Below are 25,439 nucleotides of genomic sequence, written 5' to 3'. Positions count from 1 at the left end.
AGGTGCTGGAAACCCGGCCCGAGGAGCCCATCGCCTTCTTGGCGCACTACTTTGAAAACATGGGTCTGCGTTCGCCGGCCAACGGAGGCGCCGGGGAGCCCCCGGGCCAGCTCCTCCTGCAGCAGCAGCGCCTGGGCCGCGCGCTGTGGCACCTTCGCCTGGCTCACCACTCGCAGAGGTGCGGACCGATGGCGGGCGGGGTGGGTGTCAGGACTACAACTCCCGAAAGGCCTCGCGCTGGCGCAACTCGCCGCCGGCGCGGGGCGTTTCCGGGAGTAGTGGTCTGTCCTGTTTTCCCAGGTTTGGTTGGCTTGAGGCGGTGTAGCAGCTGGGTTAAGCCTCTCGGCACGCATAGCATCGATTTCGGCCATAGTGAGCACGGGGTGTACTGGAAATTGTGCTCCTTGTAGGAAGTGTTGGGAGTTGTAAGTCCATCCATTGCACGAGCTTCCAGATGATTAGGGCCTGGAGGGGATTGCTTTGAATCCGTGTCCATTTTGTCCTCGCAGCCCAGGGTTTTGGAAGTCAAGAAGCCCAGCGAGGTAGCATAAATAGCTGTGGTGCTTGTCCAGGAGATAGGCAGTCTGCGTACCCCCAGCCTACAGAAGAAGTTCCTGACATGCACTCTCAGAGCACAGGCTGGTCTAGAGCCGGATGTGAGCCCTGCAGGGAGCTCCACAGTGAGAGCAGTGAGAGTGTAGATGACTGAGGACACTTTTTCACTGCATAGTGGATGAGGGAAGCTGATCGTTAGGTATCATCAGCCAGGGGGTGACCAGATGGATGAGCTGGTACTTGAGGTCTCAGCATAGAAGAAGACTCCGGTAGGAGAGCAGGGAAGGGGGCACAAGGCGGAAGATGGTGGGCAACAGCGGCTCTGGCTTCCCCTAGGGAAGTGAAAGTCCAGAGAAAATACATTTCCTGCTGAGCAGACCAGACATCCCTGCACCAGGGGAAGGGACTCAGTGTCCAAGATGAGAGTCAGGAAGGGAAGAGAAGGGTGGGGTGGGGCGGGCTGATGGCCAGGGTGGGAGGGGCACAGGCACAAAGGCAGGAGACCAGCGAGAAGGTGGACAGTCTTCAGCTTCAGCAATAGGGGATGTGAGTGGGGAGACTGAAGGCATCAGCAGAGAAGCATGCACACAGGACTGCACCCTGAGATGCTAGGATGTCACCAGGTCTCTCACCACCTAGCCTCTGTGCCACCAACCTAACCCTGCCAGTCACTGAATCCATACCTGCCATTCTCTGGCAAGGACTCATTTTAACCAGCTGAAACCACAAAAGCTGTGTGTTTACCACATTCTGAGGTTCTGTATGGGCACAAACTTGGGGCCATTACTCACCCCAGGACCTAGTGTTATACCACTAACTGTCAGCCGCTTAGGAGAGAGAGCATGGGGCAGGTGGAATCCTTAGAGATGCATCCAGGGGTGATCCCAGAAGCCACAGCCATGTTTCTGATGGCTCACAGAGCTAGGCTCTCTCTTCCCCAGGGAAACCTCTGCTCCCTCCCTACACCCCCGTGAGTGCTGTGTATGGAGACAGTGGGTCCTTGTGCAGTGCTCGGCCTGAGTCTGCACACTTGGCAGCTCTGCCACTGAGGCCTATCAGCAGAGGCCATGCCAATTCCCAGAACCTGAGGAGCTGAGTTTGTGAGGCCACCAGAGCACAGATCCGGGGGGGACTCCTCCCTAGATCTCAGACTCCCAGGTCTCTGTAGGCCATGGCTGTAGTGTCCCCATCAGTCACCTCCCTGCCAGCCTGTGAGAGCCACTTAGGGTCATTGTTCAACACGGAAGATGGCTGAAGCCTTGGCTATCAGAGGCCAAGCCAGTAGTCACACCCATGGGCTGCAACCCCTGCCACCCTTCCTAGCTACCACACTGCTGATAGCAGGAGAGAGACACTGACCCTTCTGTCCCGAAGCTGTTAGGGAGTCATTTTCATGACTCTCTTGGGGCTCTTTTGACCAAGAAAACTACATGACTTAAAAGAATGGAGTTACTGGCTGGTCTTATTGGGAGACAAGCCAGCCTAAGCTTCCTCTGCACAGCCATTCTGTGGGAGGCACCCCAGCCCCTGCAGGGTGCTATCAGCATCCTTGCCTCCACCCCACCCCACCCTTGCCAGGAGCTCTCTGAGTGGAAAGACCTGAAACTGGTTTGTGCCCCCATACATCCTCCCAGCTCTGCCACTGGTAGGAGGAGGGACGGAAGCCTGCTGGCCGTGGCGCACTCCTTTAATCCAGCACTGTGGAGGCAGAGGCAGACAGGTATCTGAGTTCAAGGCCAGCCTGGTCTACAGAGCAAGTACCAGAACAGTCAGGGCTTCACAGAGAGACCGTGTACCAAAAGAAAGTAAGGATAGGGGAGGGGCTCCCACTGTGTGTGCATAGTGCACTAAGTGAAGCCCCAGCTCAGGCTCTCCCAAAGCTGGAGCTCACCATCTTGCCGCTGCCTCATCACTTGTCAGTGACTCAATAGTGCTCCCCAGGGGCAGATGTGAGCCATCTGAGAAGTGGGTGTCCTTGTTCCATCCTGTGGCTGTAAACAGCCACAGGCAAGGTGTGACAGGCAAGGTGTGGCCAGCACACAGTCATGTGTGTCATCCATCCTTCCAAGAACCTGGAGGTGTGGACTTGGGGTTTGCATCCCACAGATGAGCTAACCAAGGCTCACAGAAGCAGTGCCAGAAAGCCAGTGACGCTGGGAGGTAGATCTGGACCTGGTACAGGAACCAGTCAAGGGCCCAAGCCTTGTGCCCCTGGCCATCACTGTCAGAGAAAGTAGAGACAGGGCAAGAGAGCTGATGGCTGTGCTGCTGTAACAAAGAGCCCCAGCATTTCCATAGCTCTTATCACAACTGGAACCCTGCTGAGTGACCTTCACAGAAGACACACAGTCTGCTGCAGCTGGGTAGCATTTATGAAGCACCTACTCCTCTCTGCTCTAGAAGGTGAAACATCCAAGGAGGCCCCGTGGTCAGGGCGGAACAGACCCCTCATGAAGTGGAGCCACATCAAAGCCAGAGTAGCGTCCATTGTCACACAGTTACTCTTTGGGTCCTGCATTCAGACCATCAGCCTGTTCAGAGTTTTGTACAAGGCTGTATTCATGGTCACCTCTGTGATCCACTAGGAAGAACCCTGTCCTGAGGCCAGAGAAGGAGCCACCTGACTCACCACACTCTCCCCATGTATACTAGCTCTTAGTGGGGCATGGGATTTAGCCACAGGTCTGTGTCAGAACTGGCTGGCTACTCGGTCTCAATAAAACTTTATTTACAAGACAGCCACAGTGGCTAAGGCAGGAAGGTCATGGGCTCAAGCCTCAGCTACTGAGAGCCCCTGCTTCTAAATAAAGAGCTGGCTTGCCATAGGATGGCTGCATGAAGACACCACACTAAGGATTAGTGTGTAAGGGAGGGCACTAACGACGGGTCTGCCTCGGGCCTTGTGCTAGGGCAGAGTGAATGACCCTGTCACAGATACCAGCTGAGAGTCAGCTGAGCTCAGGCAGGACTCAGGTGGCAAAATGCACAAAGGCCTGGTTGCAGCCCCAGCACCGTATAAACTGATCATGGTGGCACTTAGCAGGAGGGTCAGTAATTCCAGAACATCCTGAGTATCAGAGTTCAAGATGTCCCAGCTACATGAGATTCTGTCTCAAACAGACACACACACAGCACACATACCACACACACACACCCGCCATGGCTCATCCAGTAAAAGTACTTGCTGAACTCTGCAACCTGAGTTCAATTCCTGGAATCTGAAGATAACGGGGACCTAACTCTGAGTTGTCCTCTGAGCCAGGCGTGGTGGCACACACCTTTAATCCTGCACTCCAGAGGCAGCAGTGATCTTGAGGTTAGCCTGGTGTACACAGCTAGTGCCAGGACAACCAGGGCTACACAGAAAAACCCTGCCCTTAAAAAACTGGGGAAAATAAAAAAGTTGTCCTTGGACCACCACATACATCATGCATACACATGTATGCTTATGATAAGTTGTTTTTAAGACAAGTTCTCTATATAGACCAGGCAGGTCTTGAACTCACAGAGATCCACTCTGCCTCTGAGTACTGGGATTAAGAGATACCATTTTCATCTTAAATTTGTATACGTATGGGTACTTCGAATGTGTCTGTGCACCATGTGCATGCATGCCTCACACCTGCCTCAGAGGCCAGAAGAGGGCATCAGATCCTCTGGGACTGGAGTTACAGATGGTTGTGAGCCATAATGTTGGTGCTGGGAATCGAACCCAAGTCGTGAATAAGAGCAGGCCTACTGATTGAACCATCTCTGCAGCCTCTTAAATAAACTTTAAGAAAGCAAACACTTAGGGTGCCTGGTGCTCTACAGGAAGAGGCAGACAAATGAAGAGCTCAGGTGGGTCTGGAAAGGCCCAGGTGGCCAGCCAGACTGGGGGCTGCTGACACCCCACTATCCCTGCAGGACGGCCTTCAATAATAACGTGAGCGTGGCCTATGAGTGCCTGAGTGCCAGCGGCCGAAAGAAGAAGCCGGGGCTGGACGGGCGTACGTACAGCGAGCTGCTGAAGCGCGTTTGCAGGGACGGCGGGGCACCTGAGGAGGTGGTGGCGCCGCTGCTGCGCAAGATCCAGTGCCGGGACCATGAGGCTGTGCCTCTGGGCATCTTCCGAACCGGCATGCTGTCCTGCTTCGTGCTGCTGGAATTCGTGGCGCGCGCCGGCGCCCTCTTCCAGCTGCTGGAGGACCCTGGTCTAGCGGTGGCCGATAGGCGTGTGGGCCAGGCCGTGCTGGACACGCTCGAGGGCGCGCTGAGCGCAGGAGACCTGGCAACGGCGCCCACACACTACCTGGAGGCTGGTTCCCGCCTGGGCCCCGACAGCCTTGCGCGTGCCCTGGATAGGGCGGCGAGCGGGCGACGACCCAGCGCACCCATGGCCCGCGAGGAGTTCCTGGAGAAGGCTGCAGCCCTCTTCATCGCCAAGGTCAAGCCGGTGGGCTAAACCCACAACGCACCCACACTCTGCCCTCTGGAAGGTGTGAACTTGGTACCTGCAAACTGATGTCCCTGCATTCTGCACCGGGTCATCACCCAGGAAGGGAGACCTGCTGTACTGGCCTGCCTACCCCACTCACAGAAATAAAATCTAAAAAGACCCGGCCTTGCTGGTCACCTGTGTGCAGCGAGCGCCCTAAAATCCCTTGGAATCACCAAAGATGAGGGGAGACCAGGACATTTCTGAGTAGAGCACGTCTCTTCTGACCCCACGACTGCACCCCTAAACTTCCAATGGGGGATTCTAGGCTGGGGGGTCTACCCCTGACCACACCCCCAGCCCTTCACTGGGGAATGCAAGGCAGGGCCTCAGCCTTCTTTAGAGTTTATTAAACCTTTATTCTGTGATGGTCAGAGGACAGCTTGGGGAAATCAGATCTGTCCTTCCACTAACTAAACCCAGGACAGTTTGGGTAGCATCTTTACCAGCTGAGCCATCTCACCTGCTCTTGTTATTTTGAGACAAGGTCTCAGTTGTCTGGACTTGCTTGAACTCTTGACCCTTCTACCTAAGCTTTCCATCAGCTTGAGTGACAGTGGGAGCTACCATGCCTAGCTGTGTCTGTGCTTTCTAAATCCCATGTTTGATCAGAGACAGGCTGGACCTGTCCCATCTCTCAGCACTGGGATATGAGCCAGTCACCATTGACCAGAAAAGAGATTTCTAGAAACTCCACTTCTCTGGGAGTTCACCAGGCAAGTAATAGGAAGGAAGAATTAGTGCTCCCTCCATGGAGAAGTTACCGTGGACCAGGACACCTGGATGTGTTCTAATAGGGGTGGGCGTGGCAACGAGCAGAGCCTGGATTTCTCCCACCCATAGCTTCCTAAGGAAGGACCCTCCCACTTCCCCACCCATGCACAGGTCACAGACCACCCTGATCTTCTTGACACCCCGTGACCCCAGGGAATTGAACCACTGGAAGAGATAACGAAAACCTGGCACGGATTGACGTCATCAACCTGGACCAGTCTTCCAGGGACCTAATGCCAGGGGGTTCATTGTCAGCAAATTTGTCACAGTGCAATTTGGGAAAAGATTTCCAGGCAATAATGAGTCCAATTCCAGGTGCACAATAAAGCTTATGGTGTGACTACATAGAAACTCCTACAAAATCCATGTGACCATGACCAAGCCCCCTCAGTCAGTCAACCAGGTCTCAAGGGAGGGAGCAAGGATTGAAAAGAAAAAGAAAATCAGACAACAGTTTAGCATGACCCCAGCCATTTCTGAGACTGACGTGGGTTTATTTTTTTTCCAGCCTGCTTTTATACCATTCTAAGTACATGCAAAGAATAAGGTCAGTCCTAAGGCATAAACAGTTGTAGTTAAGGCGCAAACAAGGCAAAGGAGCCATGACTACTGTACTCAGAGACTTAACAGGACCCATGAAGACACAAGGAACACACTCCTCAGGTGTATTCATCTTGAGCTTTGTATTAGCCCAAACGTAAATATTTTTATCTGACCCTACTTCCCTGTCCTAGCCCAAAGTCAAATTCCTGCCAAGTTTCTAGAAGCAGCCCCAAGAGCTCTGCACATGGCCATGAGGGTGGGTTTTATAGCTGAAAGGCCTCAAACCTAGTGTAGTCTCTTGATTGAGGGAGCATGGGGGTCAGCAGGCCACAGAGTCCATGTGGCATCTGCCCCAAGGATAGGTAGGGGCTGGAAGAGTCTGGGATAATCGTTTGGGGGAATTTGGGTGAGGTTTGTCTCGATAGCAAAAGATGTATGAGGTGTGCTTCCACAGACAGCATATAGGTCACCAGGTCATTAACAAAATCCACTCTCAGCTGTCTGGATGGAGATACTTCTGTGTTTGACTTTCCTCCACTGAGGAGACATCCCTGTGTGAGGCCCTCGTGCCTCAACAGCTTTCCAGCAAGTTGCATCCCTAAGAGGAACATGTCCACAGTCATCCCTCTGCTGCCCTGGCCTCCTCACCCCTGGCATGTTTCGTTCTCACAGGAATTAATTACCACAAATGGTGTATTTATTTTATTATTTTCGTTGTTTTTGGTTTTGTTTTTCAAGACAGGGTTTCTCTTTGTAGCCTAACTATTCTAGAACCAAGTCGAACTCAGAGATATACCTGCCTCTGTCTTGGAGTACTGGGATTAAGGGGTGCAGCACTACCACCATATTTATTTTATCCATGTAGGCTGTTTCTCTGCTGCACTCCCTTTGGCCCCAAGTACAGGGATTGTACTTGTAGGACATATTTTTCACAATCTATTTTAATAAGGGTTCAACCTCTTCTCTAGCCCACCACTCACCAGAGGTAGTGGGAAAGAAAGGTTATTAGGACATGGGGAAGTGGGCCTGTTTAGAAATAGTTCTTTGGAACAATTTCAGTCTTCGTTGTTCTCAGTCCAGTCCACTCAGCAGACACCATACAGGAACCAGCAAGGGCAGTTCACTCAGCAGACACCACACATGAACCAGTAAGGGCAATTCACTCAGCAGACACCATACAGGAACCAGCAAGGGCAGTTCAGGCCATAAGAGACCACAAGGTTCACCAGCCAGCCCAAGTCCACAGAAGCAGCAAGAAGCTCTTCCTCACGAGAAGTTCTGTCTCTACAAAGTCACCACAAACGGGGTTCAGCAACTCAATGTAAAGGGAACCAATACTTGCATGTTGTCAGCAAAAAATATCGAGGTGGAGCAAGGCAAACTAATGTTTCCACTCCCACTGTCTGTGGGGTCATATCTTCTTTCTAAACATCACATATCCTCACCTGTGTCTGCTTCAACAAAATACCGTTTCACCTGTCTGTCCCAACAAAACATCACATGACCACTGAGTTTCCAAAGAAAACAGAAATTTTTCCTTCACTAACCCAGCCACAGCCGGTCCATCCCACATTTTTTTTAAAGGTTTTTCGAGACAGGTTTGTCTGTGTAGCCCTGGCTGTACTGGAACTCACTCTGTAGACCAGGCTGGCCTTAAACTCAGAAATCCACCTGCCCCTGCCTCCCAAGTGCTGGGATTAAAGGCGTGCGCCACCACCGCCCGGCTCCATCCCTCATCTAAAGGCAGAGAGGCAGCATCCATGCTAGTGGCTTCCCTTTCCCTGTCAGCACCTACAGACCATCACCGTCTAGTCTCTGCCTCTCACCCCCCTGCCTCCCTCTGAGGATCCTAGGACAGCATCTAATCCCAGATGCTGCACTTGGGGCCACCTACCAGCTTCCTCCAGCATGTCCATGGAGGTGAGAGGTCTACAAGTTCTAGGGACCAGATAAAAATAAAGTCATTCTCCTTTGGGCAAAGTTGTCCATGCAAAGCAAGTAGCCTTACAGCCTCCCTCTCCCTGTTCCTCAAAGAGCCATAGCTGTATGCTTAGCCATTGCCTCCAAACCCATCGTGGGCATTGCTGTGATGTCACTGGGTGACACAAGAGAGTGTTATACATTTGTTTAGTGAGACAAGTCTTGTGTAGCCCAGATTGGTCATCTCATTATGTAGTCAAGGATAACCTTGAACTCTTGATCCTCTTGCCTCTACCTACCAGGTGCCAAGATGTCAGGTATGAGCCACCATATCTGATTTATGTGGTGCTGGGAATGAAATGCAGGACTTCAAGCTTCCTGGGCTAGCTCTCCTTTCCTATCTACATGCACTCTGCCCAAACCCAAGCCCAGCCCAGTTCAGCCCCATCTCTGATCCAGCCCAGCCCAGCCCCACCCCACCCCACACAAACATAGCTGCACCCTTGATCCAGCCTAGACCCAGCCCAAACTCACCCCAGCCTCAGAGCCAGCCCAGAGCCAGCCTAGCCTCAACCCCAACCCCAGGTTAGACCAGGCCTACCATCAGATCCAGCTCCAACCCTAACCCCCTGCCCAGCCCCTGCCCAGCCCCAGCTCCAGCAAGAATTTTCTATACCATTTCATCCTAGTCTTCTTACGGATGAGAAGCCTGGTTTGTTGGGCTCCATCCAAGGTTACCATGAACCTAAACTTGAACATAAAGCTATTCTTTGGCAGGTGACAAAAAGGCTCAATTCAAATGACGCACACCTTTAGTCCCAGCACTCGGGAGGCAGAGGCAGATGAATCTTTGTGTTTGAGGCCACCCTGGTCTACAGAACAAGTTCCAGGACAGCCAGGGCTACAAAGAGAAACCTTGTCTCAAAAACAAAACAACCAAAAGCCCCACAGCCTCCTGACTAGGGGGAAGCCAGGTGTGGATGAAGCAGAACACTAGCAGAAATTCGGACAGGGCAGAAGGGTCACACATTCTAAACTACACAGTGAGTTCAAGGCCAGCCTTGAGAGACACTCTCAAAAGTAAACAAGCCCAGTTATGGTGGCACATGCCTTTAATCTCAGCACATACAAACAGAAGCAGACAGGACTATGAGTTTAACTACAGAGCAAGTTCCAGGCCATTTGGGGCTACATGATAAACTCTGTCTTAACCGGAAGCATATTTCTCAGCATCTTCCACCTCCTGGGACATCTCAGCTTTCCAGAATGTCATACTTGTTCAGAGTCTTATGGGAAGAAATGGTCCCATAGTCCGGGGCCAGACCTCCTAGCCCTGCTCCTAGGATGTGCCCAGGACTAAGGCTTATCATGAACCATTTCCTGCAGCTTGGGGTGGGGGCAGCCAGAATGTCCTTGCTTTGAAGAGACCTGAATTATCCTCATCAGATGACCAATCTCTGTGGCTGGAGATTTGGGTCATGACATCCATGTCTGAACATCCCACGGTAGGTGACCCCAGTCACCAGAAGCCAGACCAGCACCCTTCCTGGATGCACAACACCCAGCATTCAGGTCTATGAAGCCCAGGTGCAGGCTCGCCTGGGAGTAAGGAGATGTATGAAACAACTGGAGGGAGGGGAATCCTGTCCGTGTATACATCAAGGGCTTCTTAGGTGTAGGCTGTGGGAGTGGTTATCTCAGACACACAGAGAAGAAAGCCTGGGCTACTTGACTATGTACTGACTACTAGGTGACAGTGTAAGGTTGGCAGTCTGACACTGACAACAGGGGCAGATAATACTGGAAGCCCTTGGAAAAGGAGTGTAACCAGAAAGCCTTCTAGCTCAAGGGCCCAGAGGCCCCAGGGAGAGGCCAGCCATGGTTCCACTGCACATGAAGTGGCATTGGACCCTGGGCTCTTCCCTGGTCCCATCAACCAGCTCTACCTTTGACACTGTTTCCTTGTCCCCAAACAGGTCTACCTGCTGTCCCCAGCCAGGAAAGGATCCTGGAGCACCTGTGGTAGGGAGTGCCCGTTCCCAGCGGCAAGTGATGATGCAGCTGTAGTCCACCAGAACGCCCACAGTCAGGGGGAGTGAGCAGCACAGCCTATGGCCAGAGCCATCCACCCCCAGAGGTCACGGGCACACCACACACACCCTTCTCCAAGGCTTGAATATGTTGCCACCCCCAGTGCTCATGACCAAATATCCAAGAAAGGAGTCTCTGGTGTGGGTGTCTGGGCCGGACAGCCTCAGGGACTTTGCGTGTCTGTTCCTGCTCATGTAAACCTTGCGGGATACCTCACCACGGCTTTCTGATCTATTTAAGAAGGACTAAGGTGTGATCAAAGGTCACACCCTGACTTAAGGGTCCTCCCAGGCCAGGGGTTCAGAATCCACCTCCTGGAAGCCAGGTCTGCAAACCCCAAGTCGTCGATTCTGTGGGCCCTCCTTCTACCTGAGCCCATAAAGACCAAAAGGCGACAGCCCTTCATGCTGGGAAACAAGGGCGGATCCTGCTCGTTCCCTCACAAGCCACGCCCAATTTCCCACCCACAACCACGCCCCCTGGACGTCACAAAAAAGGCCCCCAAAGCGGCTGCTGCCACTTCGCAGCGCGCAGCCCGGCCCTGGCCGCCACTCCGCACACAGGCATCCGCGGAGCTCTTCCGGCCGGAGGCGACGGCGGCCTCCGGGGCTTCGGAAACCCAAGGCGCCTGCGCGGCGGGGCGGGGGAAGAAGACTACACTTCCCGGCGCGCCCCGCGGGCGGGCGCGCAGACACATTCCGGACCCGGTGGAGGCGTCGCACAGGCGCATTCTAGACCCGGCAGTGGCGCGCAGGTGCATTTCCGGCCCGGCAGCAGCGGCGCGCAGCCGCATTCGACGCCCGGGTGTGGCACGCAGGCGCATTCGGGGCCCGAAGGAGGCACGCAGGCGTATTCGGGGCCGGGAGCCGGTGCGCAGGCGCTTTCTAGGCCCGGCGGCTGCGGCGCGCAGGCGCGTTAGGCGCGGGCCGGGCCGGGCCGAAGCGAGCGCCGGGCGGGCAGCGGCGCCAGAGCGAGTGGAGCCTTCGGGGTCCCCGGGTGGTGGCGGCGGCGGCGCAGAGGAGGAAGGCGGCGGCTCTCCCCCTGCCGGCGCGCGACCCGGTCCGTCCCGCGAGCTCGCGCCAGTCCCGCGGCCCGGCCCGGCCCCGGGCCCCTCCGCCGCCGCCACCGCCATGGCCCGGCCGCTGGTGCCCAGCTCGCAGAAGGCGCTGCTGCTGGAGCTGAAGGGGCTGCAGGAGGAGCCGGTGGAGGGCTTCCGGGTGACGCTGGTGGACGAGGGCGACCTGTACAACTGGGAGGTGGCCATCTTCGGGCCCCCCAACACCTACTATGAGGGTGGTTATTTCAAGGTAAACCGAGCCTCAGTTTCCTCTCTGGGCCTGCCTCTCTGCCAGGGTGGCTCAGGCCCCTCTTGCAACGCGACCCCTCCCTTTTTTGTTGAGCACGTGCTGATCTCACCCCGGGGACTGGTCTCCCTGGATTGTCCTCCAACAGGCTACAGGACTAGGGACAGCTAACGTATGCCGCATCCCCAGGCAGCCCCCCACCACATGACGCAGGGGCCTCTAGAGCCTGCTGCTGGTCAGCGAGTTCCCCGACTGTCCTGCACTGGACCAAAGACATACTTGGGAAAGGATCTCCCCGTGTTGTCCCCATCCTTCCAGCATGCTTCTGGTGAAGAGTCTCCTCTTCCCGGGGACAGTTGCTTGCCTTCTTGTCCCCGGGTAATTCCCCACCACCACAGACACAAAAGCTTCTGGAGCCCTCTGCCGGCAAGCGTGTTCCCAGGTTGTCCCTCACTCCACTAGCATGTGGTGAAGCCTGGCAAGATTCTTAGGTTGTCCATATCTCAAGATGAAAAGGACCACGGGCAACTGCTGGCTGGCATCCGCAGGCATGTCCCCCACCCTCGAACACAGAACCATGGCTGTCGCTGGCTGATGTGTCACCAGGGAAGGGACGTGTAGCCTGGACAGCCACCTGCTCCAGTTCCAGTAGAGGCCCTGACAGGGCCTTGGGAGCCGTGCCTGCTTGGACAACGGCCACCTTTAGCCCTAGCCAGGATTTATGTAATGCATTCCAAGGGGGCGGTGGGGCCCACCCCGAATCTTGAGCCACACCCTGGGTTTCTGCCCTGGGCCCTGAACGCTAGAGCTCTGTTTGCCCCGCCCTGACAGCCTTTCTCAGGTTCCACTGAACAGGTGGCTTCTTAGGGGCCTGATTTTTCCTTCTAGGCTGTGTTGTCTGCCCTCTGGTGGCTTCAGGCTCAATACATCAGATATTTTTGTGGTTGGGAGCAGGAGCCCTGGGCAGTCTCTCACGCTGGGTATGTGTAGTCAACTATAGGTACCCACATCAGGACAGTTGGCTCATCTCACCTGCCGTGGGCTACAGGAACTAGCAGAGTTACAGAATCTCATGCTAGGGCCAGAAGGGACAAGATGAGGCCAGTCTGGGGGCCCCAGGTGTAGGGCCGTGGCAGATAGTTGTTCTGTGTCTTCCTTTGTGGTCGATGTCCTTACTCTTCCTGGTCAGTGCTTAGGAAAGCCGCAAGTTTATTTATTCAGAGTACAGCATGTGGAGAATGGGAGGGAGAAGTGGAAGTGGTCTGAATTAAACCTTCAGGATATCCAGATGCTGTTAGCACCTTGTCTCCTGCGTATCCTGGGAGGGGTGTTGGGAACTGCCAGGGGGACAATAGTTCTTCTCGTAGGGTCACCTGAACTGTTCCTTATCTGTAAAGGATTGTGGGTAGAGCCTCCTAGGCTCACATTCTTGAGATAGCTTAGGAGGAAGCCCTGCCAAGATGTTAGTCAATTGTGCCAGTGTGGGACCCTCTTATATGTGGGTGGCTGAGACATGGGGAGACCCTGTAAGAGGGGAGCTGTGAGGGCCTTCCTCTGGACAGCCCAGCCTGTCTGGGGCTATCCAGGAAGGGATTAGGAGCACCTTTCCTGTTACTGAGCCACAGCTTGCTCATTCCTTTTTTGTTTTTTTGTTTGTTTGTTTGTTTCGAGACAGGGTTTCTCTGTGTAGCCCTGGCTGTCCTGGAACTCACTCTGTAGACCAGGCTGGCTTTGAACTCAGAAATCCACCTGCCTCTGCCTCCCAAGTGCTGAGATTAAAGGCGTGCGCCACCACTGCCCGGCCAGCTTGTTCATTCTTAAAAAGCATCTGGAGCCACAGAAGTGTGAGCCGTGGTTCCAGCCATGCCACTTTCCCACTCTGCTCTCCTGACAGGGTCAGGGTTGAAACTCCACTCTAGGTTTGTGTGTGTCAGGCAGACCCTCTAGCTTGTGTTCCTGGCTAGCTCTGAGATCACAGGCCAGTTTCCGTAAGTTCTCCATGTCCAGGGAACACTGTAAGCTGTCCTTGGGGAGCCCCAAGACTAGGGCAAGCCTCAGGCCTTCTCTACCTGTCCAAAGTCTGGGAGACAGTTGACAGGGTGAACTGCAGCCACAGGCAACTGCTGTGGCCAGGCCGATGGTTCTAGCTTGTCTGGCCTGGGCCCCTGAGCTTGGGTGGCGGTAGTTTGGGCCTGAGGCCACGCAGGAGACCTGCTGACTCACTACTCTAGCTAGCCCTCACCAAATAAATGATACTGCCTCGCCTTTCCTAACCTGGGTGTCAGGTCATAGAGCTGCTCTGTGTGTGCAGAGACTAAGGTTGGCTTCAGGGCCTGAACACCAGAGGCAGCCACTGTTTTTTGTCCCTGTTGGGCCCAACCCCTAACTCCCGTGCTCGGGCTGCCATTGAGCCACCCCACTTTCTGCCATCTGTAGGCTCGCCTCAAGTTCCCCATCGACTACCCGTACTCCCCACCAGCCTTCCGGTTCCTCACCAAGATGTGGCACCCAAACATCTATGAGGTAAGACACTAGATACCTGGCTCAGGCACACTTCACCACACACACCTCCTGCCTCCATTGCACATGTCCCACCTCCCATCTAACCCTAGGCATTCTTACAGACAGGGGACGTGTGCATCTCCATCCTCCATCCTCCAGTTGATGACCCACAGAGTGGGGAGCTGCCCTCAGAGCGGTGGAACCCCACACAGAATGTCAGGTGAGAGTCGCACCATGGCCGCCCCAGACACCCTGTACCTGAGGTCCCTCCTTCCTTGCTCCAGGCTGGGGTCCCCAGAGTCTGTGAGGAGCTGAGCTTGCACCCATGTTCTACAGGACCATCCTCCTGAGTGTGATCTCCCTGCTGAATGAGCCCAACACCTTCTCGCCTGCCAACGTGGACGCCTCAGTGATGTACAGAAAATGGAAGGAGAGCAAGGGGAAGGACCGCGAGTACACGGACATCATCCGGTGAGCACTGCTCCCAGCCTGGACAGTGCCTCTCCGCAATAGACATTGCCTGCTGTGAAGAGTGGCGTGTGTGTGTGTGTGTGTGTGTCGGGGGTGGGGTGGGTACTATTGTATATTTCTGTTCTTGCATCCCCAGCTGGATGTGTGAAGAACCCTGTGGCCCCCAGAGCACCAAGTTGGCCACCTAGGATGGCACGATCCTCTCTGCCTTGTAGTTTGGCTCATCTCTATGGGCCACCCCAGGCCACACCCTCATATCTACCTGACCATCACTTGTATTCGTGCTTCTGAAGCTTAGAGCAGTTTTTGCAAAGTGGGGAGGTCGCGGAGCCCACTGTAAGCCTGTCCTCAGACGGGGACCCATGCTGTGGCCTGCTGCTGTCTGTAAATGGTAGTGTCCACATCTGTCATCACGTCTCAGCAGGAGCTCCTGGCCTGTCATAGGGTCAGGTAGTCTCCCCTACACCCCTCAAGCTGGTTATGAAGTTTCACTTGAGAGATTTTGGGCGTGTGACACCCTGCCTCTGTCTAGGTGTGTGGAACGTCAGCCTTGTCACTCAGCTTCTGTGTTCTCTGAGACAGGCTCTCCTATAACTTATATCTCCTCGAGTTCCCTTCTGATGGGACCCAAACACATGCGGCCTGTAATGTTCCCGTGCTGGCTGCAGCCTAGGCCCATCAACCAACGGGTGTGCTGAGCAAGCCACAGACAGACAGACAGACAGGGCAGGCACCTGCTCAGCCTGCCTTCTCAGAATGGGTACAGCCTCCAACTTGGTCCAGCATGTGGAAGACACTGCTGGGGTTAGTCTCTGGCCTTCGAACAAGATGGATGTAGCCACCATGATCCTCCAGGGAGGTATTAGTTATTCAGGAAGGTCTGAACACTCACTGTGGAGGTGTCACCTTCACAACAGGCAGGTCACCGAGGGTCCCTGGAAGTCCCGTTGTTCTGTGTTCAGGCTGGCCTGTAACTTTCTGCCCTCCTGGTTTTCCCCAGCTAGAAAGAAGGCCAACTCCCCTGTGGACTTTGTTTTCTCACGTTTTTTATTTTACACAAAGTTTTACTATAGAGCTCTGGCTGTCCTGGAACCAGGAGACCCAGGGTCTGGACCTGTCACTGCAGCTTTCCAGCTTCCTGGCAGCCCTTAGCCCAGCTCTCCTGGCTGTGTCCTCCCTGTATCTCTGTCCCAGAGCAGGAGCCCCAGGCTATTTTTACCATTCTGCCTCCTGGAGCCACTTGCTATGACCATGAGGCCTGTATTACTCCCGGGACTCACGGAGAGGCAGTGTCTAGTCATGGCCCTGCCTCGGCACAAGCACAGGACAGCTGGGGAGCCTGTGAGAAGGACCTTGAGGATGAGTTTAGGCTACTGTGATGTGCTGCTGTCACAGGTGCCCCTCCAACATTGTCTTGTACCCCATTCCCTCTGGGAAGCTAAGACCAGTGTCCACTCTGCTTGCCTTTTGCATTAGGACTTATACACTGTGACTGTGTCCTAAGGACGGCCTGGCCTGTCAGGCACCTAAGGCTGCATCCCAGCCCTGATTTTTTAGTTAATTGCTGCCCCCTGTGCAAGGAAGCTCTGGTGTGTTACTTTACCTATGTCCCTGTCACGTCACCTATGGCCTGTGGGGATAGGAACCTCAGTTCCTCCAGGACTACCCTTTTTTTATCAGAGGACCCTTCAGGTTAGGGTGCAGTTTGGGGGAGTTTGATGTCAGTGGTATGTGGGTAGGTGTGTGCTGCCTATCCTGGGACTCACGGTGTGGTCCCCACGGTACTGCCATTACAGCATGGATCCTGGTGTGCCCAGCTGTTTCTGTGGTGCTGGAACTGGCCTTGGGTCCTTGTGCTTACACAGCATGCGGTCTGACTGCACTGTTTCCACCTCTGTTGTCCTTGTAAAACATCCTGTTAGAGCAAAAAAGAGGCCAGCCTGAGACTCAAAGCAGCCCTCCTGCTTCAGCCTCCAAGTGCTGGGTGACAGACCTGTTTCCACAGCTGGCTGTGGTTACCTTCCTGTGGAGCTGGTCCCCGAGCCACCCCTTGTCCCCTGAACATTTTCCTCCCACCTGTTCCCTGCCCCCCATTTATTCTCTTCTTTTGGAATCCCATTGTCCTGTTCTGTGCCCTCACCTACCCTGTCTCCCCAGGAAGCAGGTCCTGGGGACCAAGGTGGACGCAGAGCGTGATGGCGTGAAGGTGCCCACCACACTGGCCGAGTACTGCGTGAAGACCAAGGCGCCGGCGCCCGACGAGGGCTCAGACCTCTTCTACGACGACTATTATGAAGACGGCGAAGTGGAGGAGGCCGACAGCTGCTTTGGGGATGAAGAGGATGACTCTGGCACCGAGGAGTCCTGACCCACGTCCCTGAAATAAACTTACAAATTTTACCTCAGCAGGACCCGTGTGGGCCTCAGGCGACAGACTACCTCACCGAGGTTCCATGTGGGCTCCTGTCCATGATCCTTAGGTCCTCTTACCCCATATCCCCATGGGTTCTCTCGGCTGTGGAGAAGAGCTGTGGTGCAGGGCAGACACCCTCTCAGCTTTCAGATGATGATGAGCCTGGGAGGCTGGGGGCCAACTGCCTGGTGGGGACCCAGAGACTCCAGCCCAGCCCAAGGGGGCCAGCCCCACAGTCTCCTCCTCTCTGCTTTTGGTGTGTGTGAAATCCAAATAAAATAGCTTTCTGAGAAGCTGAGAGCGGCAGCCAGGATGCCAGTGCCAGCACTGGGTACTGAGGGCTGCCTGGGTAGCCTGGCCAGGGACACAGGATGGGGGTAGCAATGGTGGCCTTTTTGTTGGGGCTCAGGAGTGTACAGGGGCCCCAGGCCCAGAAGCAGCTTGCTGCCTGCAGACCTCACCTGCCTGCGTCTGACACTGGCCACATCCACTTCAAGCCTGCAGTCAGGTGGCCTGGGCCTGGGTCCTGAGGCATGCAGAGGTTTGGTGTTCTCAGCAGTCCTGTGTTCTGGGCACTTCCTGGAAACTCCAGTGCCTGCCTGAGGAGTCCCTGTGGCACCAGCTGCTGCCTGGTGACTCCCCACAGGAGGGCAGGGTGAGTGATGCTCTGACTACGTGTGGTACCTACAGTGACCAGTGCTGAGACAGCAGATGTGCTCTTATGGCTGCCTGCATGTAAGGGAAAGTGTCACTTCCCTTTATGTGGGCCACTCTCCAGAACAAAGGCCATGCTCTATTGAACATCGCTTAATGTGACCCATGCCAGTCCTAACTGATCAGAGAATGGTTGTTGGAAAGGCGTTAGTTCAGGCAATCATCTGCCCATACAGTTTGCGGCCAGCCTCATCTACAGTTGCAGGGCCAGCAATCGGGTCAGTGGGTAGAGGCCTGCGCCAAGCCTAGCACAGGACCTACATGGCTTGAGGGGAGAGCTGGCCCTCCAAGAGTCCTCCTCTGTGAGGGTTGAGGTCAGCTGAGGGAGACCCAGGATTCACCCCAGTGTTAAAAGATGCAGTGCACCAGGAGAATGCACATCCCTTGGCTGTCCTTGCTGTCCCAAGACACAGGGCAGCTTTGACAGTAGATTCTCTTTCTAAAACCACACAGCAGGGTGTGAAGGAGGAGGAGCTGACACTTGTGCATGGTGGGTGGTACTTGGAAGGCCACCTGTCCCCACAGGAAGAGAGGGTGGGAAGCCCCTTTCCCCAAAAACTACTAGTCTTGTGCCAGCATGGAGGTCTGGCGGTCCCTGCTGCTCCTGCTGGCCCTGAAAATGCTGTGGGCAGGTGAGCATGGTGGAGAAACTGAGGCCTAGTGCCCAGTCTCCAGAGGGTTGTGGATGGGAGATGCTTTGTGATGAGGAAATTACCTGATGCTTCAGATCCCTGAGGAGAGGCATCTACAAAAGGAAAGCGAAGCCTGGTGACAGGCCTGTGGGCTCAGTATTTGAGGGGTCTGAGGCAGGAGGATTGCCATGAGTTCAGTTAGAGTGAGACTCTATCTGAAAAAATGAGGTTAAGATATAGCTTAAGTTGCTGGGGCATGTGCTGGGCCTACACAAAGCCTGGGTTCCATCCTGCATTAAACCAGGCATGGTGGAGCACACCAGTCATCCTAGCACTGAGTACTGACATTAAAGCTGTGGGTACCACAGATGACTTTGTAAAGGTCTCACCATGTAGTCCTAGCTGGCCTGGAATTTATGACTACCTTCTTTGAGAGTCAGCAATTAAAGGCATGTGCTACCCTGCTGAGGCACACTTTTTTTCTTCCTAAAGGAGTGTCTCCTGAGTCCCAGATGACCTCAAACTCACTGTAAAGCTGTGTCTCATGCCTGGAACCCCAGCTCTAGGGAAGGAGCCACAGGATCCCTGAGACTCTGGGAACTTGCCGAATCTGAGCTCCAGGTTCAGTGAAAGGCCTTATCTCAAGGTGCAGGGCGATGCCAAGAACACCAGACTTGGTCTCTGACCTCTCTATAGACACATCTGTACACATATATACAGTTTGGAGACAAGATCTTACTATTGTAATTCTGGCTGACTCAAGAGTCTGCTTGCCTCTGCCACCTAAGCGCTGGTACTAGAGTTATGCAACTACTTTCCCAATTTTTGATGCTTATATTAGCTTGGAATCTTCTAGAACCTCTCCAAAGAACAAGGAGGAGAGAGAACAACTTGGCTTTTGCAAATGTAACGACTTTTAAAGTTATGGGCTGCCGGGCGGTGGTGGCGCACGCCTTTAATCCCAGCACTTGGGAGCAGAGGCAGGCGGATTTCTGAGTTCTAGGCCAGCCTGGTCTACAGAGTGAGTTCCAGGACAGCCAGGGCTACACAGAGAAACCCTGTCTCGAAAAACCAATAAAAAAAAAAAAAAAAAAAAAAGTTATGGGCTATGCACTGGTCTCAGACAGCACAGTAACTGTTTTTTCTTGAGAGTCTGTGGAGATGCTCAAGTGACACAGCTGATCTCAAACTCCTAGCAGTTCTGTCTCAGCGTCCCAAGGCCTGCCTTTACAATGGGATTTTAAAGTGTGAAGAGAGGCTGTGCTTGCACCTCAGTGGACAGAGCAAGCTCTTGTCTAACATGGGAGATGTCCTGGGTTCCACCAACCATAGTAGCACATGCCTATCTGGGAAGATAGAAACAGGACTGGAAGTTCAAGGTCATCCTTGGCTTCATTAGTTCCTGGCTAACCTGGGCTACATGAGACATTGTCTCAAAATCAAAGTTTGTTTTTTTAAGGGGGGGAAAAACAAGAAAGCACTCATGAATGGGAGACTTCCTTGGGTGGTGAAAAGCTATTCTGTGGTGGGTGGTGGCTGCAAGTTGTGTAAACAAGAGGTCAGCTTGCCAGTGTGTGAACTGGCCCCCACCAAGTGGCAGAGGTGACACTTTCCCAGAGAAAATTTGGTTTCTCTTTAGATCCGGTTTAAGTTTCTTTTTTGTCCTTTTTTTTTTTTTTCTTCAAGAATTGCTGGGCAGTGGTAGTACACACCTTTAATTCCAGCACTTGGGAGACAGAGGCAAGAGAATATTTGAGTTCTTGACCTAGTCTACAGATAGCCAGAGCTACATAGAGCTACATAAAGAAACCCTGTCTCAAAATAAAATAAAAATAAAAATAAAGCTTCAAGAATGATATAGAACAGAGAACTCTGCTTTCTTCTACGGGTAAAGGCCCTGGGATGGGACCCAGACCCATCACAGTATTGACGGGCCCTTCAAAGCTGCTTCTAGTAGACATGGCCGGGCCACGTGGCTCAGAGCAAGACAGGCTCTCTAAAGCATATGGGAAATCAAGATTTTTGAATTGACTCAAATTCTTATCAATATTTATTTTAAAATCTGCTTGTTTTGAGCTGGGCGTTAGTGGTGCATGCCTTTAATCCCAGCACTCGGGAGGCAGAGGCAGGCGGATTTCTGAGTTCGAGGCCAGCCTGGTCTACAGAGTGAGTTCCAGGACAGCCAAGGCTACACAGAGAAACCCTGTCTTGAAAAACAAAAAAACAAAACCAAAAAAAAAAATCTGTTTGTTTCATTTTGTTTGAGACAGTTTTCTCTGTGCTCTGGCTGCTCACTCTCTGTAGACCAAGCTGGCCTCAAAACTCAGAGATATGCCTGCCTCTGCCTCTGGACTGAGATTAAAGACTGGCTTATTTAAAAATTTTAATCTGATCCTATTTCTACCTCCCCAGGGCTGGGCTGACAGGTGTGTACCACTAGACCTGGATTCTGTGGTTTAGGGGAAACCCAGGGCTTTGTGTATGATAGGCAAGTGTTCTACCCACTGAGCCCAGCCTGGTGTTCTGTATCAACCATTCAAAGAAGTTTGCAGAGAAACAATTCTCATAGTACATAGCTCACTGAAATTCAGAAGCCACACAAGAATGGAGGCACTGTCACATCCTTCACAAACACTTACCCCCACACCCTGGCACCCACAAATCCACATCCTGTCAGAGTTTCATGCTGTGACATTTTGTGACTGATTCTCCCCCTGAACATCATATTCTCAGGGCCCTGCCAAGTATTAGCACCCAACTCCTCTCTGTGGCTGTGTAATCCAGTGTATGAGCAGAGTGTGAATCAGTTCCTCATACATACATATGTGTGTGTGTGTGTGTGTGTGTATGTGTGTATATATATATATATATGTGTATATGTATGTGTGTATGTGTGTATGTATGTGTGTATGTATATGTATATGTATGTGTGTATGTGTGTGTGTGTATGTATGTGTGTGTATATATGTGTATGTATGTATGTGTGTATGTATGTGTGTATGTGTGTATGTATGTGTATATGTGTGTATGTATGTATGTGTGTATGTATGTGTGTATGTGTGTATGTATGTGTATATGTATGTGTGTATGTGTGTGTGTATGTATGTGTGTGTATATGTGTGTGTATGTATGTATGTGTATGTATGTGTGTGTATGTATGTATGGGTATGGAAGGTTAAGTGCAATGTACAAAGAGGCATTTGATCTCTAGCTGGAGTTCCAGATAGCTGTGTGTGAGTTGCTGGTGTGGGTGGTGGGAATTGAACTTAAGTTCTCTGCGAGAGTAGCCAGTCCTCGTACCCTCAGCCGTGACTCCAGCTCCTCACTCACTGTTTAAGCCTAGCCTCTGATAGCTGAAGAGTGTCTGAGCAGTGGGGGCTGGTGGGGTCTAGGACAAGGGTCAGTGGGGACCTCAGACACCTGACCCGCCAGATTCAGGGCTTCCAGGCTCAGTGGAGGGTTGAGATGCAGCACCTCCAAACAGCCCTCTCTCCCTCCCTTCTCAGCAGGCAACAGATTTGAGACCCAGATCATTGGGGGTCGAGAGGCAGTCCCACACTCCCGCCCATACATGGCCTCTCTACAGAAAGCCAAGTCCCATGTGTGTGGGGGAGTCCTCGTGCATCGGAAGTGGGTGTTGACAGCTGCCCACTGCCTGTCTGAGCCGTGAGTATCCTTCTCCATGTCCCACCATGGTTTCAGGCACTGAAGGACTCAGGCCAACCCTCTCCAGGCTGTATAGGCTGTGGCTTCAGGTTCGGTGGGTCATGTGGTACAGGAAAGGACACCTCCTTCCAACATGTGACACCTGGTAATGTGTGAAAGCCAGCCTGCCAATAAGACAGAGCCAGTGTAGCAAGAACTGCCATCAAGAAACCACTAGACAGAGCCATTTTGGTAGGGACGGTAGACTACTCATGCAGGGTCTCATCCTCAACACCAAAAAAAACAGGAGCCCAGAACAGAAGGAGGCAGCTCCTGTGTGTGACAGACGTCATGTGCCTGTCGTCCCAGCTCTCAAGGAGACTCAGGCATGTGCGCAGATCTCTAGCTGTGTAATTCCAGGCCACACAGTACGATCTTGTCATCTTAACCAAAAGGAATTGTTAGCTCATGTGTTTCAGAAGTTTAGGCTTCAGGTATGGCTCGATCCAGGTTCTGTCACATGGCTTGCAAGTGTGACGTAGGAGGTTATTTCTCTGTAGTTTGGATGAATGCAGGAAGTTAACACAAGCCAACTGACCTCAAGCCTAATCACAGAAGAAGGTTGCAGTTGGGGGAAGGGTACTGAAATCTCCCAATCTGGCGCTGGGTGGGAGCCAGAGCAGGAAGTCTCCTCGGGAGAGGGCTGAGAAGATGGAAGATAACCTGCCAGGAGCGGGCTGGGGAGATAGCTATGGATGTGTGGAAAGGGAAGAATGACATTTCTCAGGCTGTGGGCGGCTGTGGGCGACTGTGGGCGGCTGTGGGTAAGCAAGGTTTACACTGCAGGCTACAGAAGCTGAGGCTGGTGCTCGGCCTGCACAATCTCCATGACCCCCAAGATCCTCGGCTCACTTTCCACATCAGGGAAGCCATTAAACACCCTGCCTACAACCACAGATACGAGAACGACCTGGCACTGCTTAAGGTGCGGGCAGCATGGGGTGGGGTAACTGAGGGCCTACCATAGCAGCCTGGCTTCCATCAGCCACTCACTGACCCTCCTGTCTCCACAGCTGGATGGGCAGGTGCAGCCCAGCAAGAAGGTCAAACCACTGGCTCTGCCGAGAAAGCCCAGAGCCAGGCCGGCAGAAGGCACCCGGTGCAGCATAGCTGGCTGGGGTATGACCCACCAGGGTGGGCACCTGGCCACGGCCCTGAAGGAGTTAGATATGCGTGTGCTGGACACCCGAATGTGTAACAACAGCCGCTTCTGGAACGGTGTCCTTGTGGACAGCATGCTGTGCTGAAAGGCTGGGACCAAGAGCCAAGCCCCCTGCAAGGTGAAAGCGATGGCCAGTAAGCCTGGCCTGGGCAGCAGCCTGAACCAGCCTGACACCCTGGGGAGTGGAAGGAGGGCGGGACTAACACTCACCTCATTTCTCAGACAGGGAAACTAAGGCCCTGGGAGGGTAGAACACCCGTGTCTAGGTTGGAAGTGGAGAAGCCAGAGAACATCTGGGCCCAGAGCAAAGCTCCTGGGGTACAAAGGAGAGGAGAAAGGAGGGAAAGGAAGAGGCAAAGAGACAAGAAGGCAAGAGTGCACAGGGAGCTTACAAGAGGCCCCAGACCCTCCCAGCCTCTTGCTCCCCAACTGCAGGCACAAAGGCTGATTGGTGTGTCCTTCACTTGTTGCAGGGTGACTCTGGAGGGCCCCTGGTGTGTGGCAAAGGTTGGGTGGATGGCATCCTGTCGTTCAGCTCCAAGAACTGCACAGACGTCTTTAAGCCTCCCGTGGCCACTGCTGTCGCCCCCTACAGCTCCTGGATCAGGAAGGTCATTGGTCGCTGGTCACCGTGGCCTCTGGCCTGATGTCCCAGATGATCTCAGACACCATTCTTGATGGCTGGGGCCAGGAAGGTGTGCCTATGGAGACTAATAAATCTTGATATATCTGTTGAGTCCACCCCTGTCTGCCTCTGGCCTCTGCAAACCTCCATTCCCTCTATAATTATGAAGGTGACCCATCACCGAATGGCTGTCAGGAGAGTCCTGGGATACAGGCATTGGCTTGCAGGGAGGCAAAGCAAGAGCAATTGCAAGTGTGGCCAGCAGGGGGTGCAAGCTACCCTCTGTGGCTATCACATGAGGTAGGGGGCGATCCCCAACTTCTGATTTACTGACAGCACAACAGGAACGGCTAAAGTGTCACTTCAGTGGGTGTCAGTGCATTCAGCATCCGGTTCCAGAACATTCCATCACTGTGCTTCCACCTCAAACGTAGCCCCATCCCCAGTCTTGTCCCCACAGACCTCCCTGGACTCTGCTGCCTGCAGTGTACTCTCACACTGTGCGGCCTTTGTGTCCAGGTCTACATCGGGCTCCATGTTCTCAAGGCCCCTTCCTATCGTGACGGGTGTAAGACCCTCCCTCCTCTACCTGGTTCCCTTGGGCTGGAAATTAACTGGACAGAAAATGCATTGGCAGGAAAGAAACCATCACAAGTCTATTAGAGAAGTGAGAGCCAAGGGTGCCTGGAAAACATGGCAGTCAGCCCAGTCCTGTCAGCTCTGCAGTTGGGAGGCTGAGGTAGGAGGATTGCCTCCATTTCAAAGTCAACCTGGGCAGCGAAACAGCCTGTCTCAAGGTGGGGGGTACTATCTCTACGGCTTTCTCCCAGAATATTCTTTTCTTCTCTTGAGAGAGGGTCCCACGCAGCCCAGGCTAGCCTCAAACACCCTGTGTCTAATGTAGCCGAGGATGACCTTAAAATCCTGTTGTGCCTGCTTTCACCTCCTAGATGCTGGGTGTCAGGCATGTTCCACAAGCCCTCTTGAGCCTGGTGCTAGGGGAGCATGCTCCACCGAGGTACCCCTCCTTTCTTCCACAAAAACAGCTTTGTGAGAACAGGGAGGCTGTGGAAGGCAGCCAGGAGTCAGAGGGCGGAATTCAGTCTTGAAGCTCAGATGCCTTGGGCGGCTTGTTTTCCAGCCTGCACTTTGTCCCAGAATTCGAAATTGACTCAGCCTCTCTCTCCCATGCCCCAGGGAGGATCCCGCCTGCCTCACCTGGCTTCCGGACTCCGGGTGGCCCTGGCTCAGTAAAATAGGCTTCAAAAGTATCAACAGATTAACTCAGATTTTATAGACAGAGAAGGACATGTCTGGAAGCAACAAATCTGGGAGTGGTGGGTACATCTGGGATCCTAGCACTCAGGAGGCTGGGGTGGGCAGGGCAAGAATTCTAGGTGAGCCTGGGCTACAAAGCTGGACAGACTTCATCAGTTAGAGCACTGGCTGCTCTTGTAGAGGACTCAGGTCTGAGTCACACATGGTAGCTCAGGACCACTTGTGACTTAAATTCAAGGGGATCAGATTCCTTCTTCTGGCCAGCCTCTGAGG

The 25,439-nt window shown here is 53.5% G+C and overlaps 3 protein-coding genes across 4 annotated transcripts in view; all 3 read left to right on the top strand.

The window, feature by feature from the left end:
- Tpgs1 (tubulin polyglutamylase complex subunit 1) overlaps positions 1-5,158 on the top strand; it is a 30,262-nt gene extending 25,104 nt beyond the window's left edge. The window contains exons 2-3 of the mRNA XM_028771564.1: positions 3-178; positions 4,462-5,158. Of these exons, the coding sequence (XP_028627397.1) occupies positions 3-178; positions 4,462-4,999 (714 nt within the window). The 3' untranslated portion in view covers positions 5,000-5,158. The remainder of the gene's footprint in view (positions 1-2; positions 179-4,461) is intronic.
- Positions 5,159-11,286: 6,128 nt separating this feature from the next.
- On the top strand, positions 11,287-17,348 carry Cdc34 (cell division cycle 34). Of its 2 annotated transcripts, none has more exons than XM_028771633.1 (5): positions 11,287-11,667; positions 14,101-14,187; positions 14,289-14,386; positions 14,503-14,637; positions 16,799-17,348. In XM_028771633.1, the coding sequence occupies exons 1-5, from the start codon at positions 11,491-11,493 to the stop codon at positions 16,839-16,841; spliced, it is 540 nt and encodes a 179-aa protein (XP_028627466.1). In that variant the 5' UTR covers positions 11,287-11,490; the 3' UTR covers positions 16,842-17,348. The 2 variants fall into 2 exon arrangements, with proteins under 2 accessions (XP_028627466.1, XP_028627464.1); XM_028771631.1 differs by having other exon boundaries at positions 16,795-17,348.
- A 954-nt stretch (positions 17,349-18,302) lies between these two features.
- On the top strand, positions 18,303-24,004 carry Gzmm (granzyme M). Its single transcript, XM_028771711.1, is given in 5 exon segments — positions 18,303-18,396; positions 21,903-22,062; positions 22,888-23,026; positions 23,115-23,381; positions 23,737-24,004. Coding segments are annotated over 5 exon segments (795 nt in total). The 5' UTR covers positions 18,303-18,341; the 3' UTR covers positions 23,911-24,004.
- Positions 24,005-25,439: the final 1,435 nt, after the last annotated feature.

The sequence above is a fragment of the Grammomys surdaster genome, unplaced genomic scaffold (assembly GCF_004785775.1).
Source record: "Grammomys surdaster isolate TR1022 unplaced genomic scaffold, NIH_TR_1.0 209, whole genome shotgun sequence".
Classification (NCBI taxonomy): domain Eukaryota; kingdom Metazoa; phylum Chordata; class Mammalia; order Rodentia; family Muridae; genus Grammomys; species Grammomys surdaster.
Note: the sequence above shows the minus strand (reverse complement) of the source record. Positions and strands in the feature narration are given on the sequence as shown.